We start from the raw sequence: 20,511 nt of genomic DNA on the forward strand, positions 1-20,511 counted from the left end.
TACTGAAGTAATCAATCGCTGCAAAGCAGGTCGGAAGAAAATTCATGATTTTCGGTTGAAAGTAAATAATCACCTGGATACAATTGAGCAGGGACTGATAAAAGAGCTCCAGGATGGGGAATTCAAATGTAATCAAAAGATAAAAGAAATCCTTAACAGACTGAGTGAATTAGAGCAGGAAGTTTCTAACTGTAAAAGTACACTGCAAAGCATGAAAATGCATGCGTCGGACCTCCAAGTCTTCTTTGCCATGCCACAAATTAAAAAACAATTGTCCGATAAAGAAAACGAATTAAATTATTTACATTCAGATGATTTCCTCGTTACTCTAGGAATAGATACAAAAATCGAAGCAATCCTAGTTGATGTGAAGAGATTTGGAGCCTTTTCGATAAAAGCAATTCCCTCCAGTAAAGAATTCACCGAAACACAATCGAGGCAAGTAAATAGTGAACCATTTTCTGAATTTTGTCAGTGTTTATATTTTTGTAGTGTCAGATGAATTAATGATGTAATAAATGTAGATTGAAGTGACGCAGAATTTTACAGAACAATGCATTTACACTGAATATTACATCAAACATGCATTAAAAGGACCATGAGCCTTAAAGTTCAAAACGAGATCGTTTTTATGTTTCAAACCTGCGAATTGACATAAACAGAAGTATTATTTAAAGCGACATTTAAATGTCGAATATATCATCCTGACAAATCATACAAAGTCGATTTCATGATGTCACATGAATTGCGATATCTATAATCTATTCTGAAGTGCGACAACACTGTTTCCCGTTAATACAATGATGTGTTGCTTTGTATCATATAAGCTGCCAACCTAGTTTTTCTTTCCTATTTGAGGTGTTACTTGAGTATTGAATAACTAATAAGAAGAAGCATTAGTAAGCATATAACTCATGCAAATATATGTATAGTTGATAATTGTAAGCTTTATTTCACAAGTTCATAGTTTTTTATTCCAAAATCAAGGTCACAAAAATATTTAGTTCATACTTTTTAAAATGCTTTACATTTTGTTTGAAACATAAGTTATGATTTTCTTCTACAGTTCAGACTTTGTGGACGAACACATGCCTAAACAAATTGATGAACAGAAACACGAAAGTAAGATGACTTGCATCATGCATAAATTAATTGGTCAACTAATAGCATCTCTCACAAGCCTAATGTATTGTATGTTAAATAATCTATCTTTGTATGCAACTTTCCCATTGAAGACCAATATACTATCAAAATATGTAAGATATTAATTGGTATAACATTTTGGTCTGATGATATCAAACTTATATTTCGAAGGGCAACAGATGACCACCCCAAGGTAAACTGTCATAATTAAAACCATCAAATATTGATTGATTAGAAGTTGCTTAACGTCAACTCGTCCAAGATATCTGACTTATAATATTATACGTCATACGCGCATTTCGTTTAGTTTCTTTATAATGTTATGATGACTGTTTTTGCATTTGTCTGTTCAGCTACCAGTATTTTCTGCTGGTCAATGCTGTTTTCTGATTTTCTACGACTGATTTTGGTTTCCCCTTATTACCTTCTTATATTTATTGTAATTGAAAATTATCGTTATTTTTACGTTTTAAGTTATATAAAGTTTGAAGAATACAGTGATTGGTATGGGTTCAGTAGTTAGAATAGGCTTCCTGCTACATTATTAACAAGTTTGTGATTGTATGTATGGAAATGAATCATAAGAAAACTTACATATATTTGTAGATATTTGTAAAATATCTGAATTTACATTATTTATTAATGTTTACTTATGTTATGTATAATGCCAGATTTTCTTGACAGATTTTACACAGCCTGATAGTTTTCCTGCTCATATGAAACAACATTTACAAAATACGACAGATAAAGAGGAGAATGAAAAAAGAAAACGAGAATTGGAGAAGTCAATATGCAAAGTATGAATAGCTTACAACTCAAAACTAGTTACTGTGGATTCATTATTATTCGTCGAATACCAATTTCCGTAGGTTTTGATGGGTACATGTAAACAACAAATTTAAATGTTCAGCAAAATACAAATTTTTATTTAGTAGTATGCAGTCTTTGGCAGAACGTTTCTTCTATTACAAAATTATAACGATCTCAATTTTGCCTATGCATTAATGGTGCATCTGTTTAATATTTTTAGATATCACTTGACCGTTAATGGAACAGATTTCTTAAACTGTTCTTTTTTTCCAGATTAAGCTTTTTTGTTATCACCCACTGAAGAAAAGACAAATAGAACAGAAGCTAGAAATACACAAAGATAAAACGTTAACAGAAAGTACAGAAATAGCCTATAAAGTAAGGAAAAGGAATGACAATGATAAAGAATAGGAACCTTTTGGGGGGAAATTTGGAAATACTATAAATTATGGAAGTCTTTGGTTGAGGGAGATTTTACCATTGGTAAGTCATATTTTCATGAATATACTATTTTTAACATTAAAACAGAAATATTGATGAAAATATAGGGCTAACTCATGAAAAATTTATAATGAACCACTAAATATTTAATAATTTTGATTCAAACTAGAAAATGAACCAAAACATTGCCGTAATACTTGTGTAATTGGACATTTATGACATTTTCAACATGGAACATACTACAAAGAATTTAGTTAATTTTTAAGCATGAATACGAAAATTGACCAATTAAAAAAGAGGTTTGTATGATTAAACAAATTGTAATATAAGAATCTGTAACTATTCAATGTCTTCTGTAAAAGAAATATATAATAGTAATATATATAATTTTTTAACATTCATGAGACAATTAGTAATAGATTCACACTTTATTAACTTAAAATATAAAATATTTTAGTTATTAGAGGAAGCATTGAAAGACGAAGATGACTTAAAAGACATCATGGTTATATGTATATGAGAAAATAAACCAAAACATTAAAGTTTTTACAAGAAAAGTTAGTAAACTTTTTATAAATGATTATGCATTTTTTTAATACACCCCTTCAATCAATTAGCATACATACACACGAAGACAAAATACTCTGTAAATTATATTGTTTGTTTCAGATGTTTGATTTAGAAGATGTCCTACCTTTGGACTGCTGTAGGATTGTTAAGTACGATGAGTATCATGATTCCTTAGAATGTTCCTACGAGGGTCAAGAGGAACACACCATGGGACAGATTCTAGGAGGGGTCAAACAAGCGTATAATTTTGACTTGTTATTGGAAACTAAACATTCATATCAAGAATTCCAGGAATACCGTCCAGGAGGTAAGTATATTGGACAATAGTTGATTTTTTTAATAATGAAATGTGCAATAGAATAACATTCAATATAGACACTGCTACACATGGGTTGTATTAGTAGTACTTTACATTTTGTATATGGTTTTTTTTAATTTGTTCATTTTCTAGATTTATTTTTTTTCAATTTGAAAGATAACTGTGTGTTTTGTTGGATATTTTCATACTAATATATATTGGTAATAGTTGATCTTTAAGGAATTTCTTATGTATATAATATTTATTAGTCTATTCATTAACACATTATTTATGATTTAAGGATTTTCTACTCTATTAGTGTTTTTGCAATGAGTCATTACTGAGGACAACAATCATTATTTATTTTCATGTTCTATGTTACAGGTGTAACAGTGAAAGTCTATGTTGCAGACATAGAAAATGATATTCTCTATGATCCCATCAGTGTACGAGCCTATCAGACTCAAACTGTTAATGAATTTAAGAAACTAGTCTCAAATGTAAGTCTTATAGTAATGTTTGTTTCAAAAAGATGAATAAACATATGAAGATAATGCACCATGTACAGTACTAACAATAGGAAAGTAGCAGAGTAAAATGATTTTGATATTAATCTATAAACAAGCAGAGCTACTCTGCATTTAAAAAAAATCGGTACCTACTCTACTGGAAGATCTAAATGCAATAAATCCAAGATCATTGGAATGATTGAATTAAAAGATCCTAGTGTTTTAGTAAAAATTATCGTCTGATGTGTTGAATTCATAATGAAATTTAAATAAAAGGAATAATAATAGTTATATTTCAGAAATTTATGTATGATTTATTTTTAGATACTGAAGTGTCCGGTAGACCAAATGAGATGTGTTTTAGAGAGATTCCATAGTGATTTGAGGTTTTTAGCTGTGCCAAATAAAACTCTTAAAGCGGAAGGATTCTTTAAAAGTAATAAGGTATGGAGATGCATATATATATTGTTTCAAAGGAATCTTGACATTAAAAAAGGTGCTACTTATGTCATTGTGAAATGAAAAAACAGGTATACACATAAATCAAATGAAAATTTTAAAAAATAGTTCCAAATAGACAGTTTTCCACAAATAACCTTTGAAGGTAAACATTCACAGATTCCTTCATAAATTTATCAAAATCCAAATTCAACTAGATTTGTATGTAAAATCAGTTATATATTAACAAGTAAAACTGGAAAATTAACCAAAATTTGTGCAAACTTTTAATTCGTGGAGTTTGCTATGGAACCTTTTAAAATTTTAAATCTATTGTGTGGAAATGAAATTTTCTAGACATGAATTAAAGAAAGTTTAAGTTAAATTTATCTGAATTATTTTAATCATTTCTTAAAGGCTTTTACCACTATCCAAATAAAATTGAACTCGTACAAGAAAAGGACACATAATAAGTTTTTTGTTCTTATCAATATAGATGTACCCGTAGAAATTAATACACATATATTTATTCGATATTTACAATTAACATTTTAGGTGTACATAGAATTCTCTGGTTTAGAGAGTGTAGAAAGTGGACAATTTCAGTGTAGCAGATTTTATAAACTTTTAGATCGACATCAAAATACAATACGTATATATGTTAATATACCGTCTGTAGGTAAGTTATCTTCCTGAAAATCGTTTCTTTATCCATCTCAGTGCTCTCCCCATACATTTCATTCAGCATCCTGATAAACAGTGAAATTTGAAATACCATCTTGTTTCTAAAAATTATAACATTACATCCATAAAATAATCCTTAAAAAAAAATAATTCAGATAGCATCACATTCAAGGGCTATAGCATCACATTACTATGATGAAAAAATGCCCTGGGGAGAACACTGTATTTCTTTTGAAACCTTACTAAGTTAATCACTTATATAAATCTTCAAAAAAAGCTTCAGTTTTTTGGTTGCACAAAGAATCTTAATCCTGTTTTTTCAATATTTTTGGTGTGAAAAAGTTTTGCATGTATTATCTGTCTTCTTTGCTAGAAACCCTTGTTGTCATTTCAAACTTTTAGTTTTTCAAGTTTTAGGTTTAGAGAGTTTTTATGATAGATTGTTCATGAAATTGAATGGACAAGATTCATTTACCCATCTGTTATGTTATGCATACCTTATAATACCTCGCCGCGATATAGCCTTTTTGTGCTAATGCGGCGTAAAGCAACCAACAATCAATCAATCAACCTTATAATACCTTACATAACTCATTAGCATATTTAAACACAAGTAAAAAATAGTGTGTGTCTAGTGGAGCCTGAACTGCTAACCCTATGAGAGCACCTAAGTTCACCCATTGTGTTTTAAGGAGTTCCTGTTGTTTAAGCTTTATTTTTTTCTGTGACGTGTTTTGTGGAGTTCTTTGTATTTGCATAATTTTTCCTTTTAACTACCCCACATTTATTCTACAAAAGAATCAGTGATTGAATACCGCTTTTAAAATGGTGCAGCTTTCAAATTTTATTTGTCTAAAACATTGTTTCAGTTAATATACGACTGAATAATTTTAAAGAATGATTAAAGTTTTAAAAAAAATCTCATGCCTTATTTAAGGTGCTCAAAGTTTCTTTTTAATTTGATTAGTTTTGAATTGAATTAACTTGTTTTGTTTTCCAGATAAAGTAAATGAATATATGAAATCTAGTTATCGTCACAATAAACTATTAGAAGATATGTGTTCTAGTGTAAAATCTACACAAGACAATAATTCATTAGACGTTGACGAGGGAATAAGTGATACGGGGAATGATAGTGAGTTAGACTCTAAATTAAAATCTGTCACGTTGAATAATTCACATAGTGATCCGTCTCTAGGACAGTGTACCAGTCCAACGGAGACTGGTTCCGAGGGACGGACAAGTAGCCCTGTTGGGCAAAGTTGTAGTAGTAGTCAGGAAACCAGTACTAGTGCTGAATTTAGTCGTAGTGCTGCTTCTCCTGGTACTAGGGGGATTAATAATATGGATACTCATTCAAGTAAAAAAAGTAGTGAAAATTTGGACACGGATTATAAGAATGAAAGTGAAAATTGGGACAATGACGAAGTAACGATTGTTCATGAAGAACCATTTAAACATTATTTTAACATGGTGGATAGAGATGAGGATATTGTATCAAAACAAAGATGTAAGTTTTATCTGTATTATTAAAAAAATGTATACATTTAGCATATTCCAGCCTTGAGCATATCGGTTGGTTTAATGCTTGCCATAAAAAGAGTAAAAGTTTGTATGAAAGGATGTGAAAAGGATATTTCACTACTTGAGACACTTTAATGTAAAAAAAAATGTGAAAAAAACTCAATACGCCATGAATATTAGGCAGATTAATGTGTTTCTCTATGGACAGTTGTCTCTTGAGCTTGAACAGTAGATATAGAACCACTAATTCGGGTCCTGTAGTATAGAATTTACAAGAAAGCAGTAGATATTAAATAGTTCCTATGCACAGCTGTATCTTTGTTAATCATGAAATATTTGGGTAGTTTTGGTATCAAACGAAAGCTTCGGGACATGACATACCCATAGAACCGTTATTGAAAGTTTATTTTGAATTATAAAAAAAGATATATAAATCTATAATAGAAGGGCACATTTGCCCTGTAGTTTAGATTAGAAGTACCTATGTTTTTACTATCAAACTTCCAGGAACCAGTACACTCTAATAAGAAATAATATAATATTTCGGCACAGTCAGGATAAGGTATAGTTTTGACACTAAACATGTTTGATGACTACCAATTTATTTGAACATAAGACAAAGTAGCAATTAATGCTTGAAATTTGACATTTAACATAGATACATGAGAAAGCAATATGAGCAGTTGGGGCTATGAGTTAGTTATTTTATATGTCAATAAAGATGTTCATGTTTGTCCTGGATGAAGCAATTTGTATGTCATATTTTAAAACATGTCCTGAATTAGCATGCAGTATTTCTATTCAATCTTCAGATTTATATTTTCAGCGTTAACAATATTAATAGATAAGAGGATAACACTTGGGGCTTTCAAGGCAGAGCTGGAGCCTTTTATTGGTACAGACTCTGAAAACTTTAAGGTAATTAATCATCTGAAGAATTAGAAGATTTAGCAATCTTTATTATGGCTGTTCACATTAATGTTTATTTTAATCTGTAACTCCTATAAAACAGCTTGATATAATGCAACCATACTCTTACTAAGGAGTCCTTATATTGAAATTATAAACCTGTTATATAATTATTAGTCTTTATAGAAAATTTGGGATTTCCCATTATACAATAACATGGACTTTGTCAATTGTGTGTATAGCAGTTTGTTTATCTGCTATCACTGGAAAATCTCTCAATGGAACTTAAAAAGATATTCTTATAGTGTGACGTCCATTTTCACTGAATTAGTACACATATTATGTTTAAGGGCCACCTAAAACCCGCCTTGTCGTGTGGGATTTTCTCACTAATGAAAACCCTTTGGTGGCCTTCGGCTGTTTTCTGTCCTTTGGTCAGGTTGTTGTCTCTTTGACAAATTCCTCATTTCCATTCTGCATTTTATTCTTCAGTATATGAATTTGTTCACTTGCTATTTTAATTTTTATATTTTATTGATCTTCAAGGTTCTTAAACCAAAACATGGACTTACTAATCTGTTTCTGCTTCTATTATTGAGAGACACAGCTTCATTTGAAGATACACACATTTTGTTTATGAATAAATAAACGGTGAAATAAATTAATATTTATATACATAGGTGATACCTATTTCAGTGCACTAATTAAGACAAATAGGAAAAGATTTATATTGCAGGTGGTAAATCCCTTTTAATCTTTATATGCATGTTTATTGTAGGTGTATAGAGTTTACACTAAAGATCAAGAATTTGAAAGTATCCGGCTCTCAGAAACCTTGTCTTTCTTTGATGATGGAAAAGTAAGTATATTGTAGTCGTCAAAGACACTTAAAAAATTACACAAGAAAATAACGCAATAAATAAAGCAACTTTCTGACCAACTGGTAGTAAAAGGTCTTCCATAAGATAAAATTAAGAACGGAATTTTGGAACGTGTCAATGACACAACTACCCCAACAAAGAGCAAAAAACAGCCCATTTCCACCAACGGGGCTTCAATTCAGCGAGAGAAAAAAACTGCACTAGGTGGCAGGTTTCATGCTTCCATGCATATCAGTAAAAACTAACACTGTCCCTGACTATTGAAATGACAATAATGGAAGACTATAGCAATAGTCCAGGAAAATTTATTACTGTAAATTTAGAAACTAATACGATGTTTTTATTATTGCAAAACATGCGACAAGTTTATAGTCTCAATAATTTAAACTCGCATTTTGATTTTTTTATATGAATTAAACAGGATATTCTCAATATCGCAAAAATTACAATCGCATATTAGTCTAAATAGACAAAATCGAAAAAATAAATGCAAACTATAATTTCTGAATTTATAGTATCGAAATGACAATAATGGGAGAATAGAGAAAGCAACATTTGATTATAGTCCAGGAAAATTGATCATAATGAATTGTCAAGATAACTGTAGATCCTAACAATTGGTCAGTGAGGGACATCTTACTGTCTGCTGAGACAGGTGGAAATTTTTGATTCTTAAATAAATCCTTGCTTCCATCAATGAGACTGATTGATTACTGCTTGCTTAGCATGTGACTGCAAATATTTCATTCATATTCAGGAAGATAAACATGAAGTAAAGAGTCACATGACAATTTAAAGTGTACATCTGATTGTATACTTATAAGTGCTCTTGAAATTATATGGTCTGAATGATATATTAATGTTTAATGTTAAGTCTCATGATAATTTGAATAACTTGGTAAGAGCATGTTAACGCGATTATATTACAAACCTTGGTTTATAGGATACTGATGCTTATTTTTAACATGCTAGTTCCCAAGGTTTACCAATCGACAAATTACTCTTGCAAGACATATTATGTTGAATTCAAGCCAAAACATAAATAAAAATATATAAATTCTAAAAGCCTCTTGCTTACGGTAGAAGCAATAAATACCAATTTTTGTTTTCTTTGGTTGTACCCAGCTCATGCTTATCCACAACTTCCCACGCTTGAGCGTTGAGGCGACCCCACTACCACAAGTACCTTGAGATCACCAAGGTGGTCTTGAAATGTTAAATACTAATAAATAATTGGTAAGGATGTTAATTATTGTCTAGACAAATAAAACTATAGGGCCTTGTTGAAAGTAGGTACTTCATGTATTTATGAAATACAATTGTTTTAACAAAACTTATATTTGTAAGAATTGAAGTAGTTATATAATTAAGTTTAATTAATGCTTATTGTTTTTAGCTAAATATTAAGTTAGGGAGAGCTTTAAAACAGGGAGAATATAGAGTCAAAGTGTTTCAGCTTGATATCAATGAAGCAGAGGTATGAACAATATTTAGTTATTTAAGTTAAATATTCTTGCCATATATAAATTGATTAATCCCTGCACACGCAGTACTTTTATTTTTGCTCTTTCTATATATCATCAGAACTTTTGTTTTTCAGAATTTTGTAAACAACATCTCAAAAGAGAATTAACCAAGACCACATGAGAACAGTTTAGAACCATTGTGTCATTCTTTTTTATTATTATGAAAATAAAAAAGAAATTCATGGATTTCAAAATAAGCATTGCACAATTTTGAGTTTGAATTATATGTATACCAATGGTTTACCTGACTTTGTACTGGCTTATGTCTTCAAGGTATATTTTAATTTTCAAAATCTCACTTCAAAACTTTATGAAAATCAAAATCAACACATAAAAATAATTTTCAGTTCAAAGCACCAATGGATTATTTAAATATAAAATAAGGAATATTTGATAGGTTACCAAATTTTAAATATTACAACTAACTGATCACTTTTTTCTTTACAGCCTAGCAAGTTTCTTATTGATACAATATTTGCCAAAGGAATGACAGTGTTAGAGTCAAAGAAACTGATAATTCCAGAGATTAAAGAACAATGTGGCCTTGACATTCCTGTACATAGGTATGGAGCATAAGGGAGCAAACTCTCTGAGATAAGAAAACTGACAAATTTTTTTTTATTTTTACAAACTTACGATTTCCGGATTTTGTTCATATCCGTTCAGGTAACCGTCAACATTTCGTTTCAATTTTAACTTTCTGTTTCAAATTTCGGTTTTCATATTTCTTCAAGTAACTTAAAATGATTCTGCAGCTCTATGATGACAAAATCATCTACCGAGAATAGAGATTGATTACGAGAAGGGCATGAAATACTAGGCTTTCAAGTTATACTCTGTGTCCAAGTCTGCAAATCAAGGAATGACACAAATTGTTGTGATAAAAAAACGGTTGATTTTTTCATTAATAAAAATGACTTTGTGTCAGGAATTTTGGACTGTGCACCCAAAGACCAAGAATCGTAGAACACATTTGTATAAAAACATAACTGATTAAACAAATTGACACAAGCAAGACCTTGTTAGATTTATGACAATATTGAGTTCAAAAAGTCGGCAAACATTCACTTAGAAAATTTTACCCTTGCCGATTTTGTTTTGTTGTTGTTGTTGTTGTTGACAAACAGCAAACACTATCAGTTCCAATACACTCAATAGAGTCATTAAGCAACTTCTTTTTTTTTAAGTTCATTTTTTACATTATAATTATATTTGCATCTTGAAGAATAAAAAAAAGCACCAACCCTATTATTTTCAAAACTGTTTCATTTTATTCTGCACTCATAATACTTGTGTTACATATAAATGAATATTTGCTTCATTTTATGGAGACAAAAAAAAAAGTTGCTTAGAAAGGCAAATAACTTCTGTGAAGGTAGTTCAACTGAAGAGAGCATTGCTTTATGTTTTTGCTGTTTACTAAAAATAGGTTTTTAAAGCAGCAATTACATGTGGAACAGTGGTTGCCAACTAGGGATTTGTATTTAAGATTTGAACAATTCTGTACAATTCCTTATACAGGCCGTATATTTACCTATAATAGTTTACTTTTATAAATTGTTATTTGGATAGAGAGTTGTCTCTTTGGCACTCTTACCACATCTTCCTAGTTCTATATATATGATTTAAGCTTATTATTATGCTTCCGCTTTTAAAAAGGGGTTTTACCTCTGTCTTTCCATCCGACAGTCCGTCAGTTGTTTTCAGGAACTACTTGACAAGGATTTCTGAAATTTGGTTTCAGGGTTATATAAGTCAGCATACCCTGTGATGGGTTTTCAGATTCATCACTAAACAACTTCCTGTTTACCAAAATATTGAGACAGAGATATTACTCAGTGAGAAGTAGCTCACAGTTTAACTTATTACACTTGCATGAATGAAGAACACGTCACCAGAGGGTTTCATAAGAAATAAAAATAAAAAAATAAAATCCTCCCACCCACCCCATTTTTTTCAAAATTTTGGATGAAAATCTACTAATTAATTTTACTTGGCCTAATGCGGGGTTCACACATTGCCGATTATTGCTCCCGTTTGAGATCAGACAGCAATACGACACGAAAAGTGAAAAAGTCAGATTAGTATCCTCAATTATCTGGAATGTCCTATCATTGTCTGAACACAGTCGTGTTAGTTCGTAACAGATTCTTACGGGTCGGGAAGGGTCCGAATAGTTCGGCAAAGCACCCCGACAGTTAGGTACGTCCCGTAACATTCGGGACAACTCAGCCGATTTTGTCTAGTCGGATTACAATCGTGGCTATGTCGTGACAGATTCTGCTGTATCGGATCGAATTCCGAACAATGTCTTGTGTATTCTGGACGGTGTCTTGTGGAACGGGAATGATCTGGAGTAATTTTTCATATTTGTTTTTCTGCCGATTGAGTCCAGATTGCATCCAGATCTTGTCGATTGCGAACCGTTTTTTGCCGAAACCGTTCCGAAACAGTCCCGTTATTAATACGAAATTAATCAATGATAGCCACGTCAGAGTCCCGATAATTACAGAACACAATACGACTGAGACCAGACAAAGCCGTTTGCAATGCGATAGAGCGGACCGTGATAGGATTACGTTCCGTCAGTACCTGATCATCCCGAATATGCCGAGAGTTTTCTAACGGATATCTTCCGTCAGCGTCGGTTCACTGTCTGGTCACTGTCTGATCTCTGTCGGATTACGTTCGGTAGAGTCGGGACGAAGTCGTGACATACTCGGTCGAATTTTACCTGGCGAAAAATACAAATCGGGTTAGAAGCGGATTCAGAACGGGATTGTCGGTACTAATTCGCTTAGAAACGGTTGAATATCGTCGCTTCCTGAACACTATCTGATTGTTGTCGCGATCAAATTATTCTTTTTTACAAATTTTGATTTAAGTTTGAATTTCCATCCACGATTCACAGGATCTTGATCAGACTTTTGATAAATTTTAATCGGGAATGGTCCTGTCGAGGACGGTAGTAAAAATCGTGAATGTGTGACCCCAGCTTAAGATAGATTAATTTTTTTTCAAATTTCAAATGTAATTTTGTTTTAACTCATTCGCCCCCAAGACATTTTTGGAAAATCAGGCATTTTCGAAAACTTGCAAACATATGCAAATTATATGCAAATGAGCAAATATTTTCTCGTGGGTTTGAACCCACCCCCAGTGAAAAATGGTGATTTTCCGTCTATTTTCAGATTTCAAAACGACCTTGAGAGGTGAACACTGACACGACTGTGTTTTTTTGTCATTCAAGTATTACCCTATAGTTACAGTAGTCCATTCATGCTAGCTGGGAGTATATTGGACTTCAGTGTCTTGCTTGGGAATTATTATTGTCAAGTCAGGTCTGCCTAAATGTCCGTTTTTATGGATTTTTGACAAAACGGTGACCTAGATTTTACAGACTAGACTCCTATTGGCCATAGTATACCTCGTCGTGTTCCTATACCACCTATGCATGCATATATGATAATAGTTTTTGCCAACAGTCACTTCCAGTTACGTAGTGGCCATCAAAAGATGCCCACCCCCACCGGATTTTGGCTACTTTTCATGTTTTTCCGATTTTGAACTCTTAAACGGCTTTCAAAGTGCCATATTTTCATGAACAGACATCTGAGAAGAGTTGATGGACCATGAACTACTTGGTTGAAGTCCCTGCTATCATGACAGTTCAGCTGGGGCAGTTCAAAAAAAGTATGGAGGGTCATACGGGCCATCAAAGAATGGTTGTCGCCATCACGCCTACAGGCGGGATTGGGGGTTAAAGGGTTAAATTGTGTAAAAAAAAGTTAAGTATGGATGAGGGTTAAATTGAAAACAAGAGGGATGAGGGATATGATTAAAGTTCTGTTCACATACTCAAAGATGTTAAAAAACACAAAAGAGTGGTTGAATTTACATTAAAATTTTCCATATTTTAATGTATTTTGTGCTCAAATTCAGAATAAAAATAGAGTGTATAACAAAGATAGGGAATTAATGTTCCTCCAAGATTAATTAACATGTTATTGTAGTTGATTTTCTGTATTGTGTAGATGCCGATTACGGAAGAAAACATGGAAGAATCCCGGTTCTATTTACCTTGACAACCAAGTGTATGAAGATGATGTACCTATATTTGCCAACTGGGAAATATTTTTACAGAAGCTTGATGGTAAAGAATTTAACAATATTTATTGATTTATATGCATACAAATAATATAATTATACCCCCTCTCTGAAGCTGGACAACATCTGTCTTTCAATCATCCTAAAAAAATTGGTAGTAAGCTTCATGTGAATATGCTTTACTGTGTTTAATCAATTATCATTCTTTCATATGAATACCATGTAAGAAATTTTCATTGTTTGCTTTTGTCAGGAACTACAAATTAGAGCTTTCTGAAATTTATAATAAAGCTTAATGTTATCTTGCCTAACTGTGTTATGCATATTCAGATTCATCACTCATTAACTCCTAATCACTGAATACATATATATATTCTTATACATAAAAGCCACATGTTTAGTTCTATTTGTACATGTTTTAGATGAAGAGCAGATGATATCATCATCCCAGTTAGCCATCTTTGTACGACAATGGCACCCAGCAACTGTAGAACTAGAAAATTTCAAGGAGATATTCTTAACCCAGCAAACAGTCGAGGAACTGAAGTCAAAGGTACATATAATATGATATAATAAATCATAAAAATCTGTTTTGGTGATACAGATTTATTTCATTTAATAGCAAAATGCTGAAGGAATTTTCAGTGTCTTGGGGTATAAAACCTTCCATAATTTTATTTTTATTTATCAAAATAAAATACTGTGAAAGTTCTTTAATTCGTGAGTATCAATTTTCATGGTTTGAGCAATATTTACATGTTCGTGGGGTTTTTTAATTCGTGGATTTTAGTCTTCTAAAAAAAAATTAGAAAAATTAAAGCCTTTAGAAACGAAGGTTACAAATAGTCTGGATTGAAGGAAATTGCAAAGTAAACATTGACCCGTGGAAATCGTAGCGATAACACTAATTAACCCATGATAAAGTGATCAACAGATTAAAGACCATCAAAGGTGTTAATAAGGACATAAACATGTCACCTAAAGAAAACAGTAACATAAACAAATGCTATAAACGTATCTTGAATTGTCAAATAATTCTGATCAAAATCAAGCCCAGCATGAAATTATTATTTCCAATATGTACGAGAACTATGAGGATTTAAAATGAACACTTTATCATACTAGCATATCAATACCAGAAATCTGACTTTCATCGATCAAAAATATTTTTTATGAGAATCAAAAAATCAAAAGTTGTACAGTTTAGGTTATAAAAGATTAAATGGGTATAATCCTGCATGCAGTTGTAGTTCTGTTACTGCTATTAAAGTATTCTCAGATTTGGCGTTATTCAATATATTCTCTAGATCATATCAGTAGTCAAACCTACCGATGGGGATCTTTCCAGGTCTTGATTTGGACAATGGTTGTTTTATTTCGTTGGACACTTAAATTAGTGGATAAAGTCATCCACGAAAACCACGAAAATTGGTACCCCACGAATAAAAGTACTTTCACAGTATTTAATTTAAAGAAAGGACAAAAATGTATGTAATGAATAGTGACTGTATGAATTTGATGAAAAATGAGAAAATTCCTTTTCTCAGGTACAATGATCAATAGGGTAACTATATATATTTGGGGTATGGAATAATTTCAAAGTGTAAATATCATCTATTGCCATTCAACTGACATCATTTTCATAGATTATTAATAATGGTAGTTTTATGTTTTTTACTTGTTGTAAAACGTTAATTTAAGACTTTCAACATACATGTAACTTCAACTATGGTCAGTAAATCAGGGAAGACATTTCAGTATGTGCAGATATTGAAATTGAACAGTCATTAGAATGGTGGCTTATTCAGCATAATAAGATTGCACTTCACTTGTTTTGCTTAAGTACATAATATAGATCCATTTATAAGCAATGAGAAGATTTCATTTTCTGGAGGATCATTTTGAACAATGTCTATAGATATAAATTACCATTTTTTTCTGTTTTAGATTTCAGAAGTTAGTGGAATTCTAGAAGACAATATTGACTATGCCAAGGTATGCTTTTAATATGTTTATCACATTATGATATGCTTATTACAAAACAAATTATTTACACAATTAGTTTAAAAAGAGGGCTGCATGATTACAGCTCTATACACATATTTGAAGATGATAAACATTAGAGGAAGATTTTACAACTTGATTTTGTTTATATTATCTTGGTCTTTAATTTTCTATCACATTTTCATGGAGTCTTACATATATATTATAAGTGTTACTATTAAAAATGTAAATCTAGAAATGTCAGAAAATGGGTCAATTAGCTTTGGATAAATACAAAGCAAGCCCATCTATTTTACAAAATGAATAATCTGTTTCCTGTCATTGTCACACAGAAGTGATCAATAATTTTGTCTATAGCTTAATGTTTTGTGTTTGAGTATTGCAGCAACTTTATCCATTATCTTGTCTAAAGCTTCACCAATTATGCTTTGTTCTTTAGGGTCGCAGCAACATGATTCATAATCTTGTATATAGCTTCACTAATTATGTTTTGTTCTTTAGGGTCGTGGCAACTTTCCCTGTGATGTTTCTCTACTGGAGATGAATACAGACTTAGACTGGAGTCCACATGCCACAACATTAAATACATGGCCTCTATATATCTGTGATGATGGAAGTGTTCTATTTTACAAGTAAGTTTTACCTTATTTTTATAGGTCAATTGGGTCTGGAAGGGGGGTGGAGATTTTAGCTTTTCTTTTTTTTTCAAATAAAATGCTATCATATGTCAATTTATAAGCAAGATGGAGGAGAATTTGTCAAAAAGATTAAATTGAAAAATCAGTTTCATCAAATTCCGACTTCTTGTATGATAGTTCTTTGGGTAACAAATGGAGAAATATACCCATTTTCACCAAATCACCCAAAACAGGCAAATTTATTTCTTATTTAAATCAAAAGTAAAAATGCTGCTATTATTTTTTTTCCTTTGCATTGTAATAGTCGAAATAAAAGGTACTAACTTTAAAAACCAACCCATTTTAACTAAAGTTATCATATTTCAGGGATAAAACAGAAAAGCCAATGGAATTATCAGAAGAACAGAAAAAAGAACTACAACAAAAAGAAAATACAAGGTAAATGTTGTTCAAGTAAAAAATTTTATTATAAAGAACCATATGTAAAAAGTGGCAGAGAAATGCAAATTTTCACTTTAAGGAGGCTCGAGGGTATAAAAATTTCAGAGAAAATTAAACATTTGTTTTTCACTACAAATTTTATTTATTACCTTTTGTAGTTGTTACTTTATCATATGGTACAAAAATCATTCCAAACAATCAATTCGTGTTGGCCCCAGATAACATTAAAAATGTGTACATCATTGAAAAAGTTCCAAATTATCTCCCTTTGGTAGAAAAATGCCCTTTTTTGGCTTTAAAATTGAAATATCTTTTTTAACTCATCGGTGACATATATTTTTTAATATAATTTCCATATAAGCTGTACTTAAACTAAATTATTGTAAAATTTGAGCTATTTCTGTAATAAATTTCTTTTTTTATTTCGATATTACCTATATTTCTCCTATTACTTCAACCACCTTTACAAAAATGTATGCTTCTTTCGAAGGCAGATTGTGAGCGCAAATGAACGGTGACCCCACTTTTTTATTTTAATTTTCTATTAACTATAAGATAAAGTTCATTTATAGAAAAATATAGAGAAATCCTATATAAATGATTTAGACCCGCGAACCCCCTTAAATTGCAATATTTTAAAATATTGTCCACTGAATTTTGTAAAGGAGTGAATATTTTTGTTTTAATGCAAAGAAAATATTAGTTATCAAATTTTTGTTTTAAATAGTAATAAACGAATCTTGATATATATGGGGTGAACAAAATACACATTAGAAAGGGATCTAGTCACCCCTAATATTTTCATTCAATAATCATATTCTGGTTCAAAAACAGGGAAAATTGATCCTCCCTCATTAATTTCTCAATTATAGATGATAGTGTATTTTATAGAAAAACTTGCATTACTAATTGGAGCCATTCTTCTTTGAAGGTTGAACAGAACTACTGCCAGGACGACATACTCACCTAGAAAAGAAAAGGCTTTGAAGATCTACACAGATGACCATCCCCCTAGCACCAATAAAACTTCCCCAGATCTGGACTGAAATGGTTAAAACCAATACATTTTGAACTTAATAAATTGTTTAATACACTTTCAGACTGGTTTAAATGAAAGAGTTTGAAACAGGTTTAATAGTCAGAATTTCAAACTGGTTTTATTAATAAAATTATTCTGATATTGAACAACACAAAATAAATAAGATAAAGTATTTACTGTGGTAAGGTTTCTCTTGGTTGGAAAAAAAATCTGTTTTTAGCTTCACAAACTTTCTTGGAGTTCAACTGTTAACTGTATTAAAATTGTAGTTGATTTTAAATTGTGATGACACAAGATTCCAGAAAACTGGAAAATTCACCAATTAATGTTACCAATAGAACATTTATTTCTATTTTAATAGCTAGATATATTTCATAAATAACAAAATGTTGAAACAAAAAATTGTTCATACAGAGTTAAGTTGAATGTAATGTCCAAGCACATGAATCAGTAGTACTGTAAATCCATAAATTATTGTGATGTTTTTATTATTGCGAAAAATGCAACAGGTTTAAAACGGCAATAATTTAAACTCGTATTTTGAATTTTTTTTATAGGAATTAAACAGGATTTTTCTAAATATCGCAAAAATTTTTAATTAAGTCTAAAATGACAAAATCGCAATTATGAATTCACACAATAATTCTGAATTTACAGTATTTAAAATCTTGATACCACTTATACTTCAAGATAGTTGTTGAACATATGTTTGATCAATTCTTTAAAATGAGTGGTCCATTTGAGGTCAGGTTAATATCTTGAAATTGACAAAAAAAGTAGTTCCACCCAAGAAATCATTCATAACCATGTCCTATGGGTATAAAGATTATTACAACTGTAAAAAGATCATGTATAAAGTTTTTAATTGTCAAAGAATTAAATGTAAAATATTTCTTTTGTTATTTTTATTTCACAGCTTTCCATACATACAATTTATTTATGTGATCAGCTGCAATATCTTTATTTTATCAAGAAGGTTTAAAGAACTATAAATGTTGCATAATTATGATAACAAAAAATGCAATTATGCAAATTATGTATGTCAATTAAAAAAAGTATTAAGTACTCCAAAATCAAGAAAATTTAAGAACTTTTGCAAACCTAAACTAAAAACATTCTGAATATAAAAGATATGCCCATCATCACATGTGCGTTCAACAGAAAAAAAGAATGAATCACTTTAAATTATTTAGTTTGAATTTATTAACACATATTCATGATTCCATTCTGATTTGCATATGAAATGTATCAACCAATAATGTAAAAGACACAGATGAAAGTGATTTTGAAAATTTATTCACCATGTTTAGAAATTTAATTGTCAAAAATAACGTTTCAAAAAAATCCACCTTAATTTGTAGTTAAAAAATAAATAATGTTTACAATTGTTAAAAATACACTACATGTATATACATTGTACAAGTTGCATTAAATATATTTAGGGTTACTGCAATGATGTCTTTATAGAACCTGCATTTTTTGTCCTTAAAAGTTTGTATTGTTTTTCTGCACTTCAATTAACACCATTTAGGCCTACTGGCTCGGAGCTTTCAAAACAAGAGCCTGAATCTCTCTGGCGGTATCAGAAAATATCTGAAATAATTTGTTTATTTCGTTAGTTGAGTTTTAAGTTGAATAATAAAGCTTGCAAATTTGTCATAAATATCTCTTTCTGCACTTAGAAAGATTGTCAATTGATATTATCTTAGTACTCTTGATCATTCTATAAAAATTTAATATCAATACTTTTTCAGATAATACATCTAAATGTCTCATTACTGTCAATTAGAGAATTGTTGTGTTTTTCTTTAGACCTTTTCAAGATATTCAGAAAAATATCAACCAAGATTGTCAATTGTTACATTATTAATTAATCTGTTTTGTTAAAGTAATTTTAATTTATAAGGTGCTGTGAGGAAAAATGTTTAAGAATACTGTTTAAGTATAAATTATTTCAGAATTGTAAAGAAGCCAAATATTACTACATGTTTTTGTTTTTTTCTTGGGATTGTATATATTACTACATGTCTACATCTTCCAGTGTATATCTACATTGGCTGTTCAGATTTCAATGATTTTGAATAAAACATATCTATAAAATGTACAGCGTTGTCATGGTTTCAATGGTAAGTGTAGATAAAGTACAAAGAACTGCAAACTGTAATTAGAAACTTTGATTATGACCAGAACAATATATTCCTTCATTGACACATACATTTTCAAATACACACTTGGTTAAAAAAAAGTGTTTTGGACCAATCTCAGCCCTTTATTTGATTATGTGTCTGTAAGAAAAATACAGATCCAGCAAGTAAAAAAAAACGTAAATGAAACACATATGAATAATTAAGAAACAATGAAATAAGGGGAATATATCTGCAAGTACATCATAAGTTGACAATGATAAGTGAATTGAAATTGAAAAGGACCATGCTTTTGTTTAAATGTATAAAAAAAAGGATACATGGTATGACTGTAAATGAGACTTTATGAAGAAGAAATCAGCAACTATAGGTCACCATTATTCCTTCAACAGTGAGCATAGTGTG

General features: G+C 30.7%; 1 protein-coding gene across 1 annotated transcript; it reads left to right on the forward strand.

Annotated features, from left to right (window-relative positions):
* The first annotated feature begins 1,073 nt into the window (after positions 1-1,073).
* On the forward strand, positions 1,074-20,062 carry LOC143049938 (ubiquitin carboxyl-terminal hydrolase 47-like). Its single transcript, XM_076223715.1, has 18 exons — positions 1,074-1,122; positions 1,828-1,940; positions 2,227-2,331; positions 3,064-3,271; positions 3,647-3,762; positions 4,096-4,215; positions 4,765-4,888; positions 5,894-6,403; positions 7,244-7,335; positions 8,105-8,185; positions 9,604-9,684; positions 10,181-10,296; positions 13,768-13,886; positions 14,263-14,393; positions 15,788-15,835; positions 16,346-16,476; positions 16,849-16,920; positions 17,855-20,062. The coding sequence occupies exons 1-18, from the start codon at positions 1,089-1,091 to the stop codon at positions 17,967-17,969; spliced, it is 2,316 nt and encodes a 771-aa protein (XP_076079830.1). The 5' UTR covers positions 1,074-1,088; the 3' UTR covers positions 17,970-20,062.
* Positions 20,063-20,511: the final 449 nt, after the last annotated feature.

This window comes from Mytilus galloprovincialis, chromosome 10 (assembly GCF_965363235.1).
Source record: "Mytilus galloprovincialis chromosome 10, xbMytGall1.hap1.1, whole genome shotgun sequence".
Classification (NCBI taxonomy): domain Eukaryota; kingdom Metazoa; phylum Mollusca; class Bivalvia; order Mytilida; family Mytilidae; genus Mytilus; species Mytilus galloprovincialis.